The 18,101-nt window shown below is 39.8% G+C and overlaps 2 protein-coding genes across 5 annotated transcripts; one reads left to right on the forward strand and one right to left on the reverse strand.

Moving 5' to 3' along the window:
• Positions 1-1,089: 1,089 nt before the first annotated feature.
• LOC311064914 (splicing factor U2AF 35 kDa subunit-like) lies at positions 1,090-10,117 on the reverse strand. 2 transcript variants are annotated; one of them, XM_084084969.1, is made up of 8 exons: positions 10,042-10,117; positions 8,942-9,029; positions 5,067-5,133; positions 3,857-3,906; positions 2,282-2,380; positions 2,033-2,166; positions 1,569-1,661; positions 1,090-1,481 (listed from the first exon to the last, which is right to left on the reverse strand). In XM_084084969.1, exons 1-8 carry the CDS (start codon positions 10,083-10,085, stop codon positions 1,307-1,309), a joined length of 750 nt encoding a protein of 249 aa, XP_083941095.1. In that variant the 5' UTR covers positions 10,086-10,117; the 3' UTR covers positions 1,090-1,306. The 2 variants fall into 2 exon arrangements, with proteins under 2 accessions (XP_083941095.1, XP_083941096.1); XM_084084970.1 differs by lacking the exon at positions 5,067-5,133 and adding an exon at positions 6,814-6,880.
• Positions 10,118-11,164: 1,047 nt separating this feature from the next.
• gabpa (GA binding protein transcription factor subunit alpha) lies at positions 11,165-17,921 on the forward strand. 3 transcript variants are annotated; one of them, XM_084084929.1, is made up of 10 exons: positions 11,165-12,048; positions 13,777-13,879; positions 13,994-14,138; positions 14,431-14,515; positions 14,658-14,882; positions 15,104-15,298; positions 15,406-15,462; positions 15,825-15,950; positions 16,678-16,870; positions 17,163-17,921. In XM_084084929.1, the coding sequence occupies exons 2-10, from the start codon at positions 13,803-13,805 to the stop codon at positions 17,383-17,385; spliced, it is 1,326 nt and encodes a 441-aa protein (XP_083941055.1). In that variant the 5' UTR covers positions 11,165-12,048; positions 13,777-13,802; the 3' UTR covers positions 17,386-17,921. The 3 variants fall into 3 exon arrangements, with proteins under 3 accessions (XP_083941055.1, XP_083941056.1, XP_083941054.1); XM_084084930.1 differs by having other exon boundaries at positions 11,165-11,651; XM_084084928.1 differs by having other exon boundaries at positions 11,168-12,008.
• The last annotated feature ends 180 nt before the right edge of the window (positions 17,922-18,101 follow it).

Here is an 18,101-nt window from a genome sequence, read left to right on the forward strand (position 1 = left end):
GATTGGAGGATTCTTCTTTGGTGTTTATGTTCATTGGCTGTGGTGGGGGAGGCTTAGCAAGTTCACCCTCCAATCAGGGCTCAAATATCTGTCGGGCCCCCGCCTTGGACGAGTAGATACTCACAGGGGCCAATTTAAACATCCCAAGATAGAAGAGCTGGCACACAGCATCACAAACATAAAAGAGCCATAAAAACAACACTGACTTATTTACCAATTTTAAGTGTATTACCGGCATTGTATGATACAATATAAAATATTGCCAGTATTTGTATCAATATTAAAATTATTAAAGTGTTGATAGGCAACAGTTTGAGAATTGTATCAAATTTGCAGCAGATGAGGCCATCTGGAAAACACCACATCATACAGTAGGTGTTGTTCACTTGTTTTTCCCCCTTCTATCTGAATCTAAACCAAGCACATTGTATAGTTTATGGTAACCATTGCCAGGCGTTGCTCCAACATGAGAGCTTGCGGGCGTTAGTTTTATGTACTATATAATCATCATAGTCAGACTCAGAAGCGTCTGGCAAACAAATATTTGTCATAGAACCAGTAGTGTCAACCTAGCCACAATGTTCCTTCAACTTCTTCAAAAACTGATACCCACAGACACAAAAATCACATGCCTATCTTGATGCTGACATTTCTCAAAATACTACAAGAATGTGTAAGTAACAAAATAATAAATATTACTCATGGAAGAATAAGCAACTTTGTTACCATCAGCATACTGTTGAGCAGAGGTCAGGGTCAGAGTGATCTCACTGGCCGAATGATGCATTGATTGTAAACATGTGATCATACAGTGCATTATACTTTTCTGGAGTGGCGGTAAATAGATAAGCTATATACATAATTAATCTACCAAACCTTTCTTTGTATAACGGATAACAAGTTTCCAGGTTTTGCTTCAGTTTAAGCCACTGCCCGCTAGTAATAAAGTGTAGGGCAGCTTTACATGCACTGTAATGACAACTATTGCATGGTGCACAGGGCCATGTACAAAATAAATTATAAAGGAGAATCATTTAAACTGAACTATCAAAAACTATGCATTCTAAGTGAGGAAAAAGAGGAGTCATATTCAATACAAATCTTTTAAATTTAATGACACATTGTTATTTTCATCACACACAAAAAAAATCAATAAAAGAAAAACAAGTTTGTCACATTTTGGTCATTCATGACACCTTTCCATTGGGCTGGCGTTGAACTGGGAGAACAGAATAAAAACAGGCTGCGGTTGAATACAGGGGTAGATGTAGACGGTGTGGGGAGGGCTTTTGGCCTCGTCTCCAGTTCAGAACCTTCCTGAACGCTCCCTGTCTCTTGAGCGGCGTCTCTCGCGGTCACGGCCACCTCCACCTCCGCCTCCGCCTCCACCTCCACCTCCACCTCCGCCTCCACCTCTAGGCCTGTCCCTTGAGCGAGAACGCCTCTCTCTGGAACGAGACCTAGACCTACCGGTATGTCTTCTGAGAAGGAGAAGAAAGGAGGTGTTATGAAACAGCTTTATAACGTTTTGTGCACAAGAATTGGTTTCAGAATCAGAATTTATGTACCCCTTCCTCCTGCGTCCATAGAGCTCTCTCCTAAGTTCACGGGAGATGGGTTTCAGATGCATGAAGTTACAGAAGCCACCACGGGTGCACTCTCTGTGGAGAAAGAGGGCATCGCAGTTTAAGGCCATGAGGAAAAAGCAGGAAAACATCAATGTCGCAGAAGAATCTTGTGCAGAGTGACTGACAAATCCAATATTTGGACTATTGAAATCAGATTGGCTTATCAAGTCTGGACAGAAAAACAAAAACAAATGGAAAGTGAAAGCTTTGAATCACATTCTAAAGGTTATTTGAAATGAGATTCAAATCTGATTTCTAGTAAAGATGTGTCTCGATCTGGACACTGAAAAGTTCAAGTGCATAAAGTAATTTTACTTTATGCACTTTTCAGTGTCCAGATCCTCAACATTAATTTAAAACCAAGAGTGTAATGATTTTTTGCAATTCTACACTGCAGTACTGACCCCATTTCATACTGGCGACAACAGGCTTCTCTGAAGTCTGTGACCGGAGACAGTTCGGCATGGACGGCTTGTGCATTGAACCACCGGTTATTTAGGTCCATCACTGCCTTCTCAGCATCCTCCTCACGGCGGAACTGTAAAAAAGGAGTAAGAGGCATATTATACATATAAGTGTTCAATGCAGAAAAGCATGGTAGTGGTAAATGTGTGTGTGTATGTGCGTCACACGCACACATACACAAAACCAACCTTCACATACACGTTCCCAACCAGGTGGTCTCCGAGGTTATCGCACACGTTCATTTCCTCCACCTCTCCATATTTTTCTTCCATTTCTGTGAAGACCTCCTAGAGCAGCAGAGGATGCAGAGAGAAAGGAAAATAGAGATGCAACAGTGATGTATATTGATAGATCTGTGTTAATAATCATTTGTCCAGTGTCATAACTGGCCTAATGTCAAGTTCACATAAAATGTCAGGCAGTCTCAGATTACTTCTCTCTATGCGAGGCCACTGGCTGCTCCTCTCTCAGATAACATTCTCTCTTACAGGAGTTCCACTCACTTTGTTTTGGTCTGATGGGCTCGTCCTGGTATGTTAACAATAATGGTAGGTTAATCTCGGATTGTTTTAAGAACTTTCTGAACATTTAGGTCACGTCAACTCTGGACACACAACTGAACTTGAGTTGATTAAGCATGGAGGAAATTGGTTGCCGCGGAAATGAACCAAGATGGCTGCCACTGACGACAACGTGCGATATCTCTCATCCAACGAAAGGATTCCACCTCTGCCCGGAAGCTCACCACAGTCAAATCCATTATGTCATAATGTTTATGTTACCAAACTGATAAGGGTCATGTTCAATGATTTTAACTTTCTGCAAATTTTCATATCTTCATGCTGGCTTTTGTGACTTTATGTACACAGTCCCCAGGACTGCTACAACAAAATGAAGAGCAGCAGCAGAGCAGGCTCTGCCCCCTGACTACAGTTGGCTAGCTGTATGGAAACCACCACCACCAGACTGCTCAACTGACCAATAATTACACCATCATTGTTAACAGGAACAAGTGACTCATTGCATCCAACCGACACTGCCCTCCACAAAGATTCATACCCTCAGAGACCCTGCTACGTCTCACTGTGCTTATACACTGGGCAGGGACCTGATGTGAACCCCACTGGCTTCCTCCCACCTGCCAGAGGTCATGCCAGCACGCCTCTCCTTGCTGATCTCTATGTATTTCATCAGTGTTAGGACTAAAGGTAGATTAAAGGGCGGATATCCAACCCGCAACATAAATACATCAACTCTTTTTCACATTCCACTACTAGCCTTTGCAGCAACACAACAATGTACTGTAACACTTAACATGGATAATTTGATCGTTTTTCAGTGATTAAATAAAAGCAATAGAAGTGCTATATCCTCAAACCTATGGCAAACTCCAGGAATGTTGACACTCCCGTATTATCACCAGAAATTCTAAATTTCAGTATTGAAGATCTATTGCATAAAAGTAGTAAATATGCTAAATTCTTCTACTTGCGTCTAGGACCCCATCCCATTCCCAACTAAATTTAAAAAAAGATTTTAAAGTGTCTGCTTATCTGCTATGGGTTTTCAACCACTCTGCAGACTGGATATTTCCCATCCACCTTTAAAACAGCCGTTTTATGACCGCGCTTGAAAACAAAACAAAGAATGAATTATGGAATTATAGACTACTACTCTGCAATAGACCAACAAAGCGTTGGAAAACTGGCAGGGGAACTCATTGCAAACTCACTTCCTGTAGCACTCTATAGGCAGGCACTCACCTCAAAGAACTCATCATAGTGCTCCTGCATTTCCACATCACTGACAGCACCTAGTGGCAATAGTAGAGAATTACACACTAAATATAGCTAAAGGCTGCCAGTTACTCAACACAGGTTAATTGTTACAAAACCTGCATAAAGAAGCTCTGGACAGCAGTAAACTTGTTTGACAGTACTTAAGAGATAATTTGATGTCAAACCATTCAGTTAACTAGTCAAAGACTCAACTTCAGTAAAATATTAACAGCAGTTTAAAGCGGCACTATGTAACTTTTTGTTAATGAATAAAATGTAATTTTGTACAATACAACTTATACACAGGATCCGACACATTTTGAGTCAAGATTCAATTTATCCCCTGAGCAAGCAGGTAGGCTCTATTAGCTCAATGGTAAAAATGACAGCACTTACGCAGGAAACCGGGTTCAAATTCAGGGCAGAAGAGGAAAGTTACATAGTGCAGCTTTAAACAAAATAAAGCAAAAGGCATGCTTGCTAGTGAAATTATTTGTCAGTATTCCCAAAAAGACCAAATAAAAATCTGTCTTCTGGACAGGTCTCCAATGATGCACATTTATTTATATAGTACATTATATAGAATGTAAAATTGTGATCCTTTAAAAAGACAGCAACTATCTTCTTCTATCAGTGACCACATTTCATATTTATACAATAGAAAGCTTTGTTAAATGTTTAACTCTGTCCCAGTGCTAGAATTTCAGGAACTAATGTTTATCTGGAGTGTCTCCAAGCCAACAAGGAGAAGTACAGTATTACCCCACAAGCACAATATGAGACCAACATTACATTTACCCCTGTGGGTGGGTGTACAGTAGGATTAAATTCAGCATCACAAAATCATTCTAGAGTATAAGTATTGGAAGGTTATCCTATGAACTTGTGTTCCATTTTTGCATTTCAGATCTCAAGAAGGTAATTGTCATCATAGAGAAGCATATGTATTTCAAGAAGTAGAAGAGAATTGCTCATACATAAATGTTTAACTAAACTATTCAGATTCACAGAAACAAACAATTAAACATTAGGTGGGGTAGCTTATAATTTGACACTAACTGAAATATGCTATGGCAGTCTACAAACCCAGAATTACCATTTCATATTTTTGGGATGCTGTCAGATAAAGAGAAAGATGGGTGCATGAAAAGAGTGTGTGTTTTTGAGACCCACAGGTCACTGTTACACAACTTACAGTTCAAACCGTCAGCAGACTGGGCGCTGTTTTGAGGATTACGGTAAATGTTCAAGAGGGCAATTGTCTGAAATACAAAATGTACATTAGTGAGATTTGGTTTTATGCAGGAGTTAAGATTTTACATAAACAGGCTAATTTGTAACACAGACTCAAAAATGGTCTCCAAAAAGCCCCAGAAAAGGATTACATAGAATAAATAAAATACATAATCATCATCCACTGCACTGGTCCAGGCTGCTGCAATTGCAAAAATCAGAAAGCACAAGTGAAAATCTCAGAATGTAAAATGAGAGACCAAAATATTTTTTCCCTCTCAGTCAGTCAGTCTGGGAGATGGATTGCTGAGGTGGAGAGCAAGTTACATCTACCATCAGCTCAGTACTTACCACACGACTAAGTCACTTAAGCCTTAGTACACCGAGTTGGCGGTGCCCGGGATCAAATCTAGGACCTTGTGGTCTGACTGAGCTACCCGGACACAATTTATTTTAGCATTTCATTAAAAAAAAATCTGAAAATGTTAATATAAAATGTACTGTATGTAATGTTATATGTCAAAGTTATTAGCATCCACTCTGAGATTTTCAACATGACAACACAAGATTACCCATTATTATATGGTTTTGTAGGGACACGGAACAAAAACAACAGTCAGGCAAAATGTTATAATCAGAGGGGTACTTACTATTTACACAACGTGGTTTACATGTTAATTTTCCAAATTATGATATATGTACGGTAATAAGTCTATAACAGATGCTAGGAGAGCATCTATGCAATCTGGGAATCCATCCGTAAAATAATAATTTAACCTCTAGGGCAAGCTCGTTTCAAAACCAGACACTGAGGCTTTCGGTCGTGACCCTTTTTGATAATTCTATTGACCGCTCTATCTGGTTCTTCCTGTGTTTACAGTCTGACCAGCAACAGCACTGCAAAAGAAACATGGAGTCAACAGACGAGCTGTTTGATGTTGTTCTTTTGCATGTTGCTAAAGTGCACAAAATTTCATATTTAAAACTTCTGCAGCACCTTTGTCTGAGGTGCTTATTAGAACAGTGAGATATGTTGGCAAACTTGGCATGTCTGCTTAGTGCCTACAGGCTTTGGAAAATAATTTATCAAGCTTTGCCCACGTAGTCGCTACTTTTGAATGCATGCAATTAGACAATTTCAAACGGTGTTTAGCTGGTGCGATTGACATCAATTGGAGCCTTCCAGAAGCATTGTACGCACTGAGTAAATTCCACACATGGACGCGCAATAACGTGTAATAACGCGTAATAAGGAGTCTATACTGTCAACACACATAACGCGAGAACTCAAGGAATTCAAGTTTTTCTCAAATTTGTTTTCAACAATAAAGGGTCAATGGACAGTGGGAGAAATGTAATCTGTTCTCAGGTTATTTTGTTTTGAAAGTTATACACACAATTACATATATGTTTTTGTTTTTAATTGAGGAGCACCACACCCTAACATTTGCTTTTTTTTTAGGGGGGGGGGGGGGGGGGTCGAGCAAAAATGTTTACTTTGCATTAAGGTTTTTTTTCTGCCAGCCTGCCATCAATCACTAGTATAAATATTTCCCGCTTTTAGCACCCCCTGCTACCAGTACTGAGACCAACCCTCCAGAGCACTGCATCTGCTATTAGACGCAGAACTTAAAAAAAGTGAAAGAAGCGGGATTCAGCTAGAATGAAAACCTGGAGGGCTGAGAGAGGACTGGAGCAGAGGCACTTACAGTGGGAGCCGTCGGCCGTCTGTTCACTGTTTTGGGGGTTACGGTAGATGTTTTGTATCAAGATGGTCTGCAGAGGGAAAAATAAAGATATATATTTATAAAAAAATAAATGTATTATCCTCCCCCAGAACTACAAATGCAGACTTTGAGGATTAAAGTTTATCATAAACAAAATCCAGGACCTAGAGGAACCTGGTAGTGATGGGGAGTGGAGGAGGGTGGTCTCTGACCCATACGACCTTAGGAAGAGGATGGGGGTACTTCTTGGACCTAGAAGCTGGTAGTAAGTCGGGCGGAAAATGACTGGACTTAAAACTTTGAAAGAAGAAAAGGACACCAAATTCTTTTTGGGAGGTTGCCAGTACTTGACTGGTGGAAACAGGTTTTGGGGCTTCAGTCTTTGCAGTTCATTCCTCTTCTGGGACGATTATGTCTTATGCCTGAATAAAAGTTAAGGAGCAGAAGGCTCATTCCTGGTTTGCACACACACTCAGACAAAATATGAAAATATCTAGCAAAGATTATCCCAACATTTTGTTATCTGAATGATTACAGACACCCTTGACCTGCAGACAACTTGGAAAATACAAAGGAAACATCCATTTTAAAAGAGTGTGTGTGTGTGTGTGTGTGTGTGTGTGTGTGTGTGTGTGTGTGTGTGTGTGTGTGTGTGTGTGTGTGTGTGTGTGTGTGTGTGTGTGTGTGTGTCACACACATACACTGTATATACAACCCTTAACAGTGAAACTGTAAGTACTATCGATTAGAGAAAGACCGATAAACAGTTGGCCAATATTGGCTTATGGGTGGCAGACATTAAGCGCACATGTGTCTAACCCAGTAAAAAGTGCTTGACATAGTTTCAGAGCAACGTTTATGTCAGTCAAAACTCTGTATTAGCTAGCTACATAGCTCAAGCTGCATACCTTTGTCACAACCGAAATTGAGGGATCCATGCTAAAAGTGAGCATGCAAATATCGGATATATTGAAGTAATTGTTTTTACAACCAAAATTGGTATTGGCCACAAAAACCCATTAATGGTCAGGCTCTACTATCGATTAGGCTAGACCCCAGAATACTCATGTACAGTGGAAAACATCAACAATCAAAATTATCTTTACATACTACAGTAACAATTTAGTATATCTGACAGCTCTTACAGTACTTGTACAACAGTTGCAAAGCTTAGCCAAGAAATGCCATCAACAAATTAGTATCTTTGATGTATTATAATCATTGCACTTAATTACACCAGCAAGGTGTAAGCATCTCTTACATTAGCAACTTCTTGATTATCACATTGAAAGTCATTACAATTAACAACTTCGAGACCTGGAAAAAAGTGTTATATATTAGACTTCCAACGTGATGGTCAACTATCCCCACATGAAGCTGAGCATTGTCCTTAAATTAAAAGTTAGATTTAGGCAGCAGCATCATCATTACAAAAGTCCATTCACATGAAAATGTATTTAATCCACAACATAAAAGTCAGTGTGATTTCTGTCAAAATAATTCAACTGTTAAAAGATAGAGAAATGCATTATGGAGAATATAAATCATTAAAATAGTATTTAAAGATAACTTGCTCATAACATTTTATAAAGCAGAATAATTCACACAAAGTACTAAATAGTGTTGAGCAAACACATAATGGAGAGCCTTGATATGACACCTACCTCCATACAGGTATGGCTATGTTACGTTCTTGGTTTACAACAGGGGTCTTCAACAGGGGGTCCGGGACCCCTAGGGGGTCCTCAGAGCTACTATAGGGGGTCCGCCAAATCTTTGTGTGATAGGATTTCGTTTTTTTACATAAACCACTTGAACCCTAGAATTCCTTTTCTGAGGGGAACATTAGCCGAAAATAGCAGATCTACAAGATCGCAGCGCGAGGCGTTGAGAGCTTGTAGATCGGCTATTTTTGGCAAAGAGGCTATAGGTGTAGAGTGAAAAAAGAGCAGACTAAGTAAAACATTGTTTTTGATCTGAAACACAATTTTATACAATATAGAGTAGGGGGTCCCTGCTTCATCTCTCTCTCAGCTAGGGGGTCCCTGGCCTGAAAACGTTGAAGACCCCTGGATTACAATATATTTCAGCACTAGTAGCCTCAACTTACCTGGCTGAACGTGGGCTTGTTGTGCAATCTCGAGCAGCGGTCGCCATGTCGACAGGCACCAATTTTAAAATAAAAGGAGCAGTTCACCCTTTAGAAAAAACAAGACAATGGTGAAATGAGGGGGGTAGTACAGTAATTAATGTTCTTCGGGTAATATATGATTGTCTAAATGTATAACAGATTCCATGTCATGGTCTTTATCCAGTGGCAAATTAACTAAGTACGTTTACTTAAGTGCTGTACTTAAGTACAATTCTGAGGTATTTGTACTTTACTTTCCAATACTTTTACTCCACAACATCCTTTTAATTTATTTGACAACTTTAATTACTAGTTACTTTGTAGATTTGTATTATTGTTACAAAACATTCAGTAGCCACTTCAGCCTTATAATCCATTTGAAAATAGCCGATCTACAAGCTCACAATAGATCTGCTATTTTCAAAAAGATTTATACATTTGAGAACTTGAAATAGGACATTCTACATAATGAGTACTTTTACTTTTGATACTTCAAGTACATGTTGATGCCAATACTTAAGTACTTTTACTCAAGTACATTTTGAATTCCGTACTTTTACTTGTAACAGAGTATTTCCATATTGCAGTATAGATACTTTTACTTAGGTAAAAAATGCGAGTACTTTTTCCACCACTGTCTTTATGACGGGCAAAAGCTCACGACACCCTGACCCAACTCAACTTGAGGGTCGCAAATTACGGCGGTTAGTTGCTGGTCGTCTTCATTCATTCGATTGTTCCCCCAAGAAAAACGTGCCTGCTAATTCCCAGCATTATGCTTGATCGTGGTAATTTCACCCACGCAAATTGTACCAACTATACTTAAGCCTCTAAACTTGACTTTTTAACACAGTTATGAAGCAATAAGACCAATGAAAGTAAACACATTAATTAAGATGTTAGTTACGTTAGCATTAGCGAGTGGTAGCATCAGCTAATGCCTGAACGCTAGTCTTAACTTTAATCCAACCAACCAGTTCTTGCATTATTATTGTACATGATACGACCCAGAGGGGGGGAAAAGTACCAACGTCTGAAGAAAAGCATACAATAGTAAAGTTATAACTCAAATTACTCACTTGTCTTTTTCAGTGCCGAAGATGGACGCCAAGTATTCTGCCATCTTGGATGGAGCTACAATAGGCGCCTCGCAGTGTTGCCAGATTTTGTGAGAGAAATAAGCAACCCGAAAACAAGCCCAAAAGAAGCAGTAGGTCACATGAGCACTTTAAACCTTTGCGTCGGATATTTGAAAATAGCCGATCTACAAGCTCATGCGACGTGTTGTGAGTTTGTAGATCTGCTATTTTCAAAAACTCTTGTAATAAAATGTGGAATATTTTAATTTATTTAAAAAAAAACATTTTAACAACACAAATGCTCCCTGGCACAAAACATTTTCATGAAAATATTTGAGAACCACTGGTTTAAAAAATAATTAAAACATTAGGAAGCAAGCCTAAATAAGCAACTAACACTTTAGAAATAAGCCCCCCCCCCCAAAAAAAAAAACCGCAACCCGCAACAACCAATACAAGCAACTTACCAGAAAAACAAGCCCAAAGTCACTTATAATAAGCAGACATGGCAACGCTGGCTACAATGGTCGCTTCCGGCTTGATATTTTCAAAGTAAGAGGAATTGTTTACGCATGGTGAAGTAGGATTCAAACATGTTTTACATCATTAAGCTGTAAATAAAGTATGCTATATCAAGTATTTGTGTTTTGAATACTTTTTATTTTATAAACGGTACAAAACAGCTCAGAGGCAGCTAGAACAAGTAGTCCTTTAACGTGTTATGCTGTGTGAATGTTGATTGAATACTTTCTTAAACAGAAATGTAAACAGCACGAGTACAGTCAAGAGTCAAATACTTGGTCTAAAAGGATAACACCAAAAACGTCCTGAGGACTTGTTTCCATTGTGGTCCATTCATCAACATAGCATAAAAATAACACCAAAATGCAATATCGTCAACAAATATAAAACACTATATGTATATGTAGTAGGCTACTATATGTAATCGGGGGAGTACACACACACACACACACACACACACACACACACACACACACACACACACACACACACACACACACACACACACACAGATAACTGTGTACTTGAACTTGTGTAGCGTGACCGCAGTGAATTGAGGGATTAGAGGAAATTGAATTGACTGGGTGTGACTGTTGATCTGTTCATAGCTTCTGAATTTTGTATTCAAAGGGGGGGGGGGGGCTCCAAGGGCCCCGGCTCCCACTCTGCAAGCTGAATAGTAAACATTCAAAACAAAGCCTGTCACAGTCCATACTATCTATAAAGGCATTTCTATTTAGCAAAGCAATCGCATTTGTACACAAAAACGTTGAATGAAAAACAAAGGGCCACCAAATCTGACATGTTTGTTTCTAAAAGTTTGTATTTATTTATTTCCAACAATTAACCAACAAACAAAAGATCATTAAAAAAAACATATCTAATTTCAGCAGTACAGAAAAAAATACAATTTGACAGCATTTTCCACATAATTCTGTTTAGTTCAGTCTCCTCCCCCTCCTCCGTGTGATGACCAAAACTTACATGAATACGTTGGACTGGCCTGGCTTCCTAACTACTAGGGCTGTTTGTTTTCCTAACACTGGAATATATGATAAGACCATTTGGGGGCAATATCATCTGAGAAGGTATGATAACCATGACAGTTTCCAAAGACTCAGTAATTCAACTGTAGTACATATATTCAGGGGAGTGTGTAGTAGGTTTCTATCCAGGTTCAGAGACGCACTCTTCCCGCTCTGCTGTACAGATCTCATCCAGCCAACCCACAATCTGCTGGAAGAGGCCGCCTACCGAACAACATTAGCCACAAACGAGGCTAAAGCTAGCGCTGACTGACTGCTACAGACAGGGATCCGGGGGAAAAAAACGTCCGTCTTTGGGGTTCAACTGGATATCCGAGCTAATCTACGTAGTTTGATAACTTGCTAACATTAAAGAAGTTGTCCTAATTGTTACGAGATCTCGGCTCCAGTGGGGAAGAGGTAAGCTGCTGCCCGCCGCGTCCCTGGACAACAACAACAGGTCGTATGTACCACGGCTTCCAAATGCGACAAAATGTTTCTTAATCCTTCTTCTCGGTGCAGTTACGATTCGTGACGATTTTGGATGTTGTTGTATTGTTACCAAAACGAACCCACAGCCACGAGCACTGCATTTATACAGCGAAACAACGTGCCTGGTACATTTCGTCGCGCCCGCTCTCGGAAGTCTTAATAACGCTGTAAACCTAGCCAGGATTTCCGGCTCCTTTCCATTTGCCCTATGCTGTTTTGTTTCCGTTTATTCCATTTCCGTTTCAAAAAAGTTTTTCTACATTCAAAGTTGGCCCGTGTTTTTATTCGAATCTACAGTAATATACGGCGCGATGTGTTTGAACGATGATTTAAGTGTTGTTTTGTTACACCGGGGAGCGACGGCCGGTCATGCGGGCGACGGGCGTGTTGTCTCGGCTCCTTCAAAAGTGGAGCTCCGTGTCTCGGCGTGGTTGGAGGACCAGACACAACCAGGCGACACGTGTAATGTGTCCAACTATTATAGCAACATATCTCTATATTTCTAACTACATGGACGTTGTTAAGACTCCTCTGTTTATAGTTTTTGTACATTAATGGCCTAGCATTTGGCCTTTAGACGTGAGTGAAGCCTCGCCCTCGAGTTGGCTAACGTTAGCACTTGAAGCACACTGTTAACTGTCCCAGACGGCCAATGATGAGTCGAGGCTGAAGCGGCCCTTCCATTTCAAACTGCTTTGTACATTGTACATACATGTACATACATCTTACATAAAGCAAGTAAATTAAATGTAATTTATATGCAGATTATGTTTTTTTTATTATTATGCTCTTAATTGGTAGTATTACGAGCGTAATATATATTTTTTTATTTGCGTATCAATTTGATACCCAAACATTTAATAATTTCAAACGGTTTTTGCATGTAAGTTAGTTTCTTGTAATTCACAGCATCTTGCATCTGATGCATTCCAGGCAGGAATTCTCTCATCTCATTTTCAGTAGACTAGACTAGGTACTCTGTATAGTCATATACAGGCCACCCTAGTAATGCAGATAGTAGATTTATTGCATTGCCACAAAATGAGCGCTTCCTAACTAACAAAGTTGACCCTGTGTACTGTATAGTGGTGGAATTGATGGAAGGCAGAGTATGTTTGTTTTTATTTCAAGTGCCTTTCATGTGTTTAACCCATCCTAACAGTTTTCTGAAAAACCTATGTTGCTATATCAGTGGTGCTCAAAACCCTTTCATGTCAAGGACCCCCATAATTATATGTATTTGGCGGCGGACCCCCATCTCAAAATATTTTGTTCCAGGGACCCCCAGAAGCAAAGATTTGCGTAAAAAAATGTTTGCTTTACAAACATGTGTGTGTGTGTGTATATATATGTGTATATATATATATATATATATATATATATATATATATATACATACATACATACATACATACATACATACATACATACATACATACATATATTCAAGATTTGCACAAATGTTCACGAGTTTTCAAAAATAGAAGATCTACAAGCTCTGCTTGTAGATCTGCTATTTTTGAATAGAATAAAAAGAAATGCTTTTTAGCTCAAATATAAAATGACACAGATGCTTTCCCGGTTTGAATGGGTTAAATGTTTACTTGGTTCAATCTTTGCTGTTTTGGGTTCAGTTTTGTCCCTTATGATAATTGTGTCTCCATGATAATTAAATATTCTCACCTTTCTACAACAGCTTGCCTCTTGGGCGTCTAAAAGAAAATGTCTAAAAGCGAGACTGAAGAAATGATAGAGATTGAGATTGATGGCCAGGACAAACAGGAGTGCCTGGAGGAAGGGTGAGCATTATGACATTAGAACATGCACATAACAGTCCATGCAGGATTCCTATTTTTTTAAGTCAACATTTTCCCCTCTAAATTCATGCATTCCTTCTATTATTTCCCACGTAGTGTTGAAGAACATACCATCACTGCTTCAGATTTGATCCAGCAAGATATTGACATCAATGAGCCAATCGGCAACTTGAAGAAGCTCCTAGAGCCTCGTATACAGGTGTCACTGGATGCATACGAGATCTGCCTACAAGACATTCAGGTAGCGATAAATGCCAGATGACAGTTTTCCGTTGGTGTTACATCTAAAGTTGTAAAGTGATTTTATTTTCATAGTTTTTCTTGTATTTTATTGTGTAATGGACGATTTGAAAGGAAAAATATGTGAAGATATTGTATTGTAAATATTGCTAGCCTTAAACTAGTTATATTTTCATGGATTTGTCAGATCAGTAAAGCGTCATGCGAGTTCTTGGAGTGATTGAAGTGACAATGAACTTGAGATTGAAATTCAGATCCATTCATTCTTTTCACCTCTTCCTCTCTTTTTTTAGTTGCATCCCGATCACAGCCTCTTTGATCAGGGAGTGAAGACTGATGGCACCGTGCAACTCAGCCTGCAAATCATAACCAAACCAGGTATAGATTTGCTTAAGTACCATAATATATTCTTTCTTTTTAATAATGATACGAGGAAACATGCGAGCTGCCCTGTAACCTCAGTTTGTATTTCTTTTTTCAACGTGTAAAACCACTCCTGTATCCTTCTCCTCTTGCCCAGGTGAGGAGAAGTTGAACATCCTGGAAATCGTGAAGCCAGTGGAGACGGTGGAGGTGGTGATCGATCCAGATGCGGCGGGGGAGGATGGGACTTTGATGGAGGAGGGACAGCTCATTGCGGTGGAGCGCTCTGCCCTCACAGACGACACTTCGGAGCAGGTCACACGCTGGGCTGCAGCCCTAGAAGGCTACCGCAAAGAGCAGGTCCGCCTGGGAATACCATATGGTAAGGAATCCTTTCAAGAATATTGCACAGTAAAATCCTCTGTGTTCATTTATCCATTTGAAACTCTGAGAGTGTACTAACATTTATACGCTCAGGGTTAAATGAACGCTGAGGATGTTTACTGTGTGTATACAGTGAGAAATGTACCGTAGTGAGAGATAAAGATCTGCTCTGAATGTTTTGTATTCGCGTGTGAATTCGTGTTTTTATCCATTCTTCAGACCCAGTTCTGTGGTCAGCTGACCAGGTGATCCACTGGGCTGTGTGGGTCATGAAGGAGTTCAATATTGACGAGATGGAGGTAGGGGGCATTCACATCCCCGGCCGAGACCTCTGTTCATTCAGCCAGGAAGAATTCCTTCAAAAAGTACCCAATGGAGAGATACTCTGGAGTCACCTTGAACTGCTACGCAAATGTAAGTCAGAAGGGTTTGGGTTTTTAAATGGGCCTCAAGAAACCGTGGTGAACTTGGTCAACATGAATTTGATGGACTTTTACCTAATCTTTTTGTCTTCATTTCAGATGTGTTGGCCAGCCAGGACCAGATTGGACAGGATGGCACTGTCACCATTGATCAACGTAAGGCCCTTCCCAAGATGTCCCTGCTTAAAAGTGAAATTAGTTGATATGATATGATTCATGGTATCCCTTTATATCCACATTTGTGGGTATTTTTTTATTTTCTGACTTTTATAATTTATTTATTTTGGTCTGTTTCTGAATGTGAAAAGGAGCAAGATTAAAGCTTAAAAATTAGTCATTTTGACCTAGCTATTTATAGTCTGACAGATTAGTCAAACTTGTGTTATGAAGATAAAGACATTGCTGTTGAATATTTCCTCTGATTGGAAATTATTGAAAGAATTCTGATCCAGAAATGTACAACTTGTTTTGAATGTGAAAATACTATACATCTGCATTGGTTCTGTATGTGGCTCCAGCTGTGCAGATAATCCCAGCCCCAGTGAGTACACCTACTTCCATAAAGGTGTTGAAGCAGAACCGTGCCCCCAGAACTCCCCGCATCTCAGGTGGTGAGGAGCGCAGCTCACCTGGCAACCGCACAGGTACACATAGTACACAAGACCACTTACACTGTATAGTGTGTGTGTGTCTGTCTGTCTGTGAGAAGGTCGTTCTGGCAGAAAGATTAAACGTTCAAACCTTTGCGTGGTATGTGTGTATAAATTTCCGTTTATGTGTGCATACGTTTGTGTGTGCAGTCTTACAGGACCACTTCACCCATTTTCAACCTATGGTCATATAAGGTACTCACTAATGCTAATTATAATATGGTACCATTTTGTTGTACTTGGTCTGCGACTCATAGGAGGGTTGTGGACAGTTCACCCCCCACCAGTGACATCATCGATTGGGAATCCAAGCTAATAGAAACTGCATGCTTTATATTCCTGGAAAGTTGCCATGCTATAATAGAAGCTGTTGTTTTTGCATTAATAAGAAATACACATTTTTTATCTTGTTTGAAGTGACCTAAAATGGCCACTGATGACATCACTGGTAGGCAGGTTTCTGAACTGTCCACAGCCCTCTTCTGAGACACAGAGGCCACTTTTACACCTGGGTTGAACCGGTCTGGTTCTTGTTTCCCCCGCCTAATTTTGAACCAGTGCAGAGTCTTTCCACTGAAAATAAATTGGCTCAGAACCCTAAAACTTGGTTCGGAAATGGAATGAGGAGCAACTATATAAAGATAGGTTGAAAACAGGTGAAGTGGTCCTTTAGTATGCAAAGTGCCACATATAAATACTAAATATCTTTCACCGTTACTAGGTAACAACGGTCAAATCCAGCTATGGCAGTTTCTGCTGGAGCTGCTGACGGACAAGGATGCAAGAGACTGCATCTCCTGGGTGGGCGAGGAAGGGGAGTTCAAACTCAACCAGCCTGAACTTGTGGCTCAGAAATGGGGCCAGCGTAAGAACAAGCCCACCATGAATTACGAGAAACTCAGCAGAGCCCTCAGGTTTGTGTAATTATTATTTTTGTGTCTATTTTTATTCTTTGTTGTTTTTTTCTTTGTTAACAAATTGCCATGTGAGTAAAACATTTTGTTTTCACATAATCTTTTTATGTATTATCAATATACTACCAGTTCTCACATTCATGCATTTGTTTTGATATACTGTATAAAACCTATACATTTTCTATTTAATAAAAAGTATGATAAATGGAGACTATCCATACAAGAGTATTTGTTGCAATTTAACATGCTTCGTACGTGTGGTAATTCTTTGTTATTTTATATTCTTGCCTAGGTATTACTATGATGGAGACATGATCAGCAAGGTACAAGGCAAGCGCTTTGTGTACAAGTTTGTGTGTGACCTGAGGACTCTGATTGGCTACAGTGCTGCAGAGCTCAACACATTGGTGACAGAGTGTGAACAGAAGAAGCTGGCTCGGATGCAACTGCATGGGCTCGGTCAGCCTATCACTACAGTGACGCTGTCCACCACTGCAATGGACAAGGACAGTTGAAGGAAGCAGGGCACAGCGCTCTTTGACTGCTCTGGCATAGGTTGCCGTCACCCACTCATTAGAGATTGGTCGACTCGTTCCTGTAAGGCAAGGATCTTTGATCCTTGAGAAGAGTGGATTGACAACTTAGAAGAGTGGGCCTGAGGCAAGCGGAGAGCGCCTATAAGTTGCTTTTCTGTTCTTTTATTCTTTCTTTTTTTTAATTTCTAACCAAGGAGAGAATTTTGTTCAGGGGAGAGAATGCATGTGACGTGAGATGTTTGAGATGCAAAACCTCACTATTGTACGTGTGTCTGGATGTTTGAATGTGATCGACAACCCAACTTTGAGCTCTGCATCATATGTTCCTCGTCTGTAGCTTAGCTTTGTTTCCATTGTATATACCGGTACTCCATGTTTTTGATAGCCACATGGGCAAGTGTATTTTCATATTTTCCATTCATAGAGGATCTGTTTTTGTATTTTTATTTAGTGTCTTTTCCCTATATTGTGGACCCTTTTTGTCCACCAGGGGGAATAAAGTGGAACGCATTTTTCTTAATGTCTAGGATTCTATTCATTCAACTTTAGTAACTTCAGTAGCTTACTTTTAAGAGGTGCACACATTCAGGACTTTAAACTAAGAGGACACAACCTCATAAATCCCCAGTAATAGAAACAAAGGTAAACTAGAAAAGGTGCTCCTCGGAGCACAGGTCTCCGCCAGGTCAGGTAGG

The sequence above is a fragment of the Gymnoscopelus microlampas genome (assembly GCF_963454915.1).
Source record: "Gymnoscopelus microlampas genome assembly, chromosome: 17".
NCBI lineage: Eukaryota > Metazoa > Chordata > Actinopteri > Myctophiformes > Myctophidae > Gymnoscopelus > Gymnoscopelus microlampas.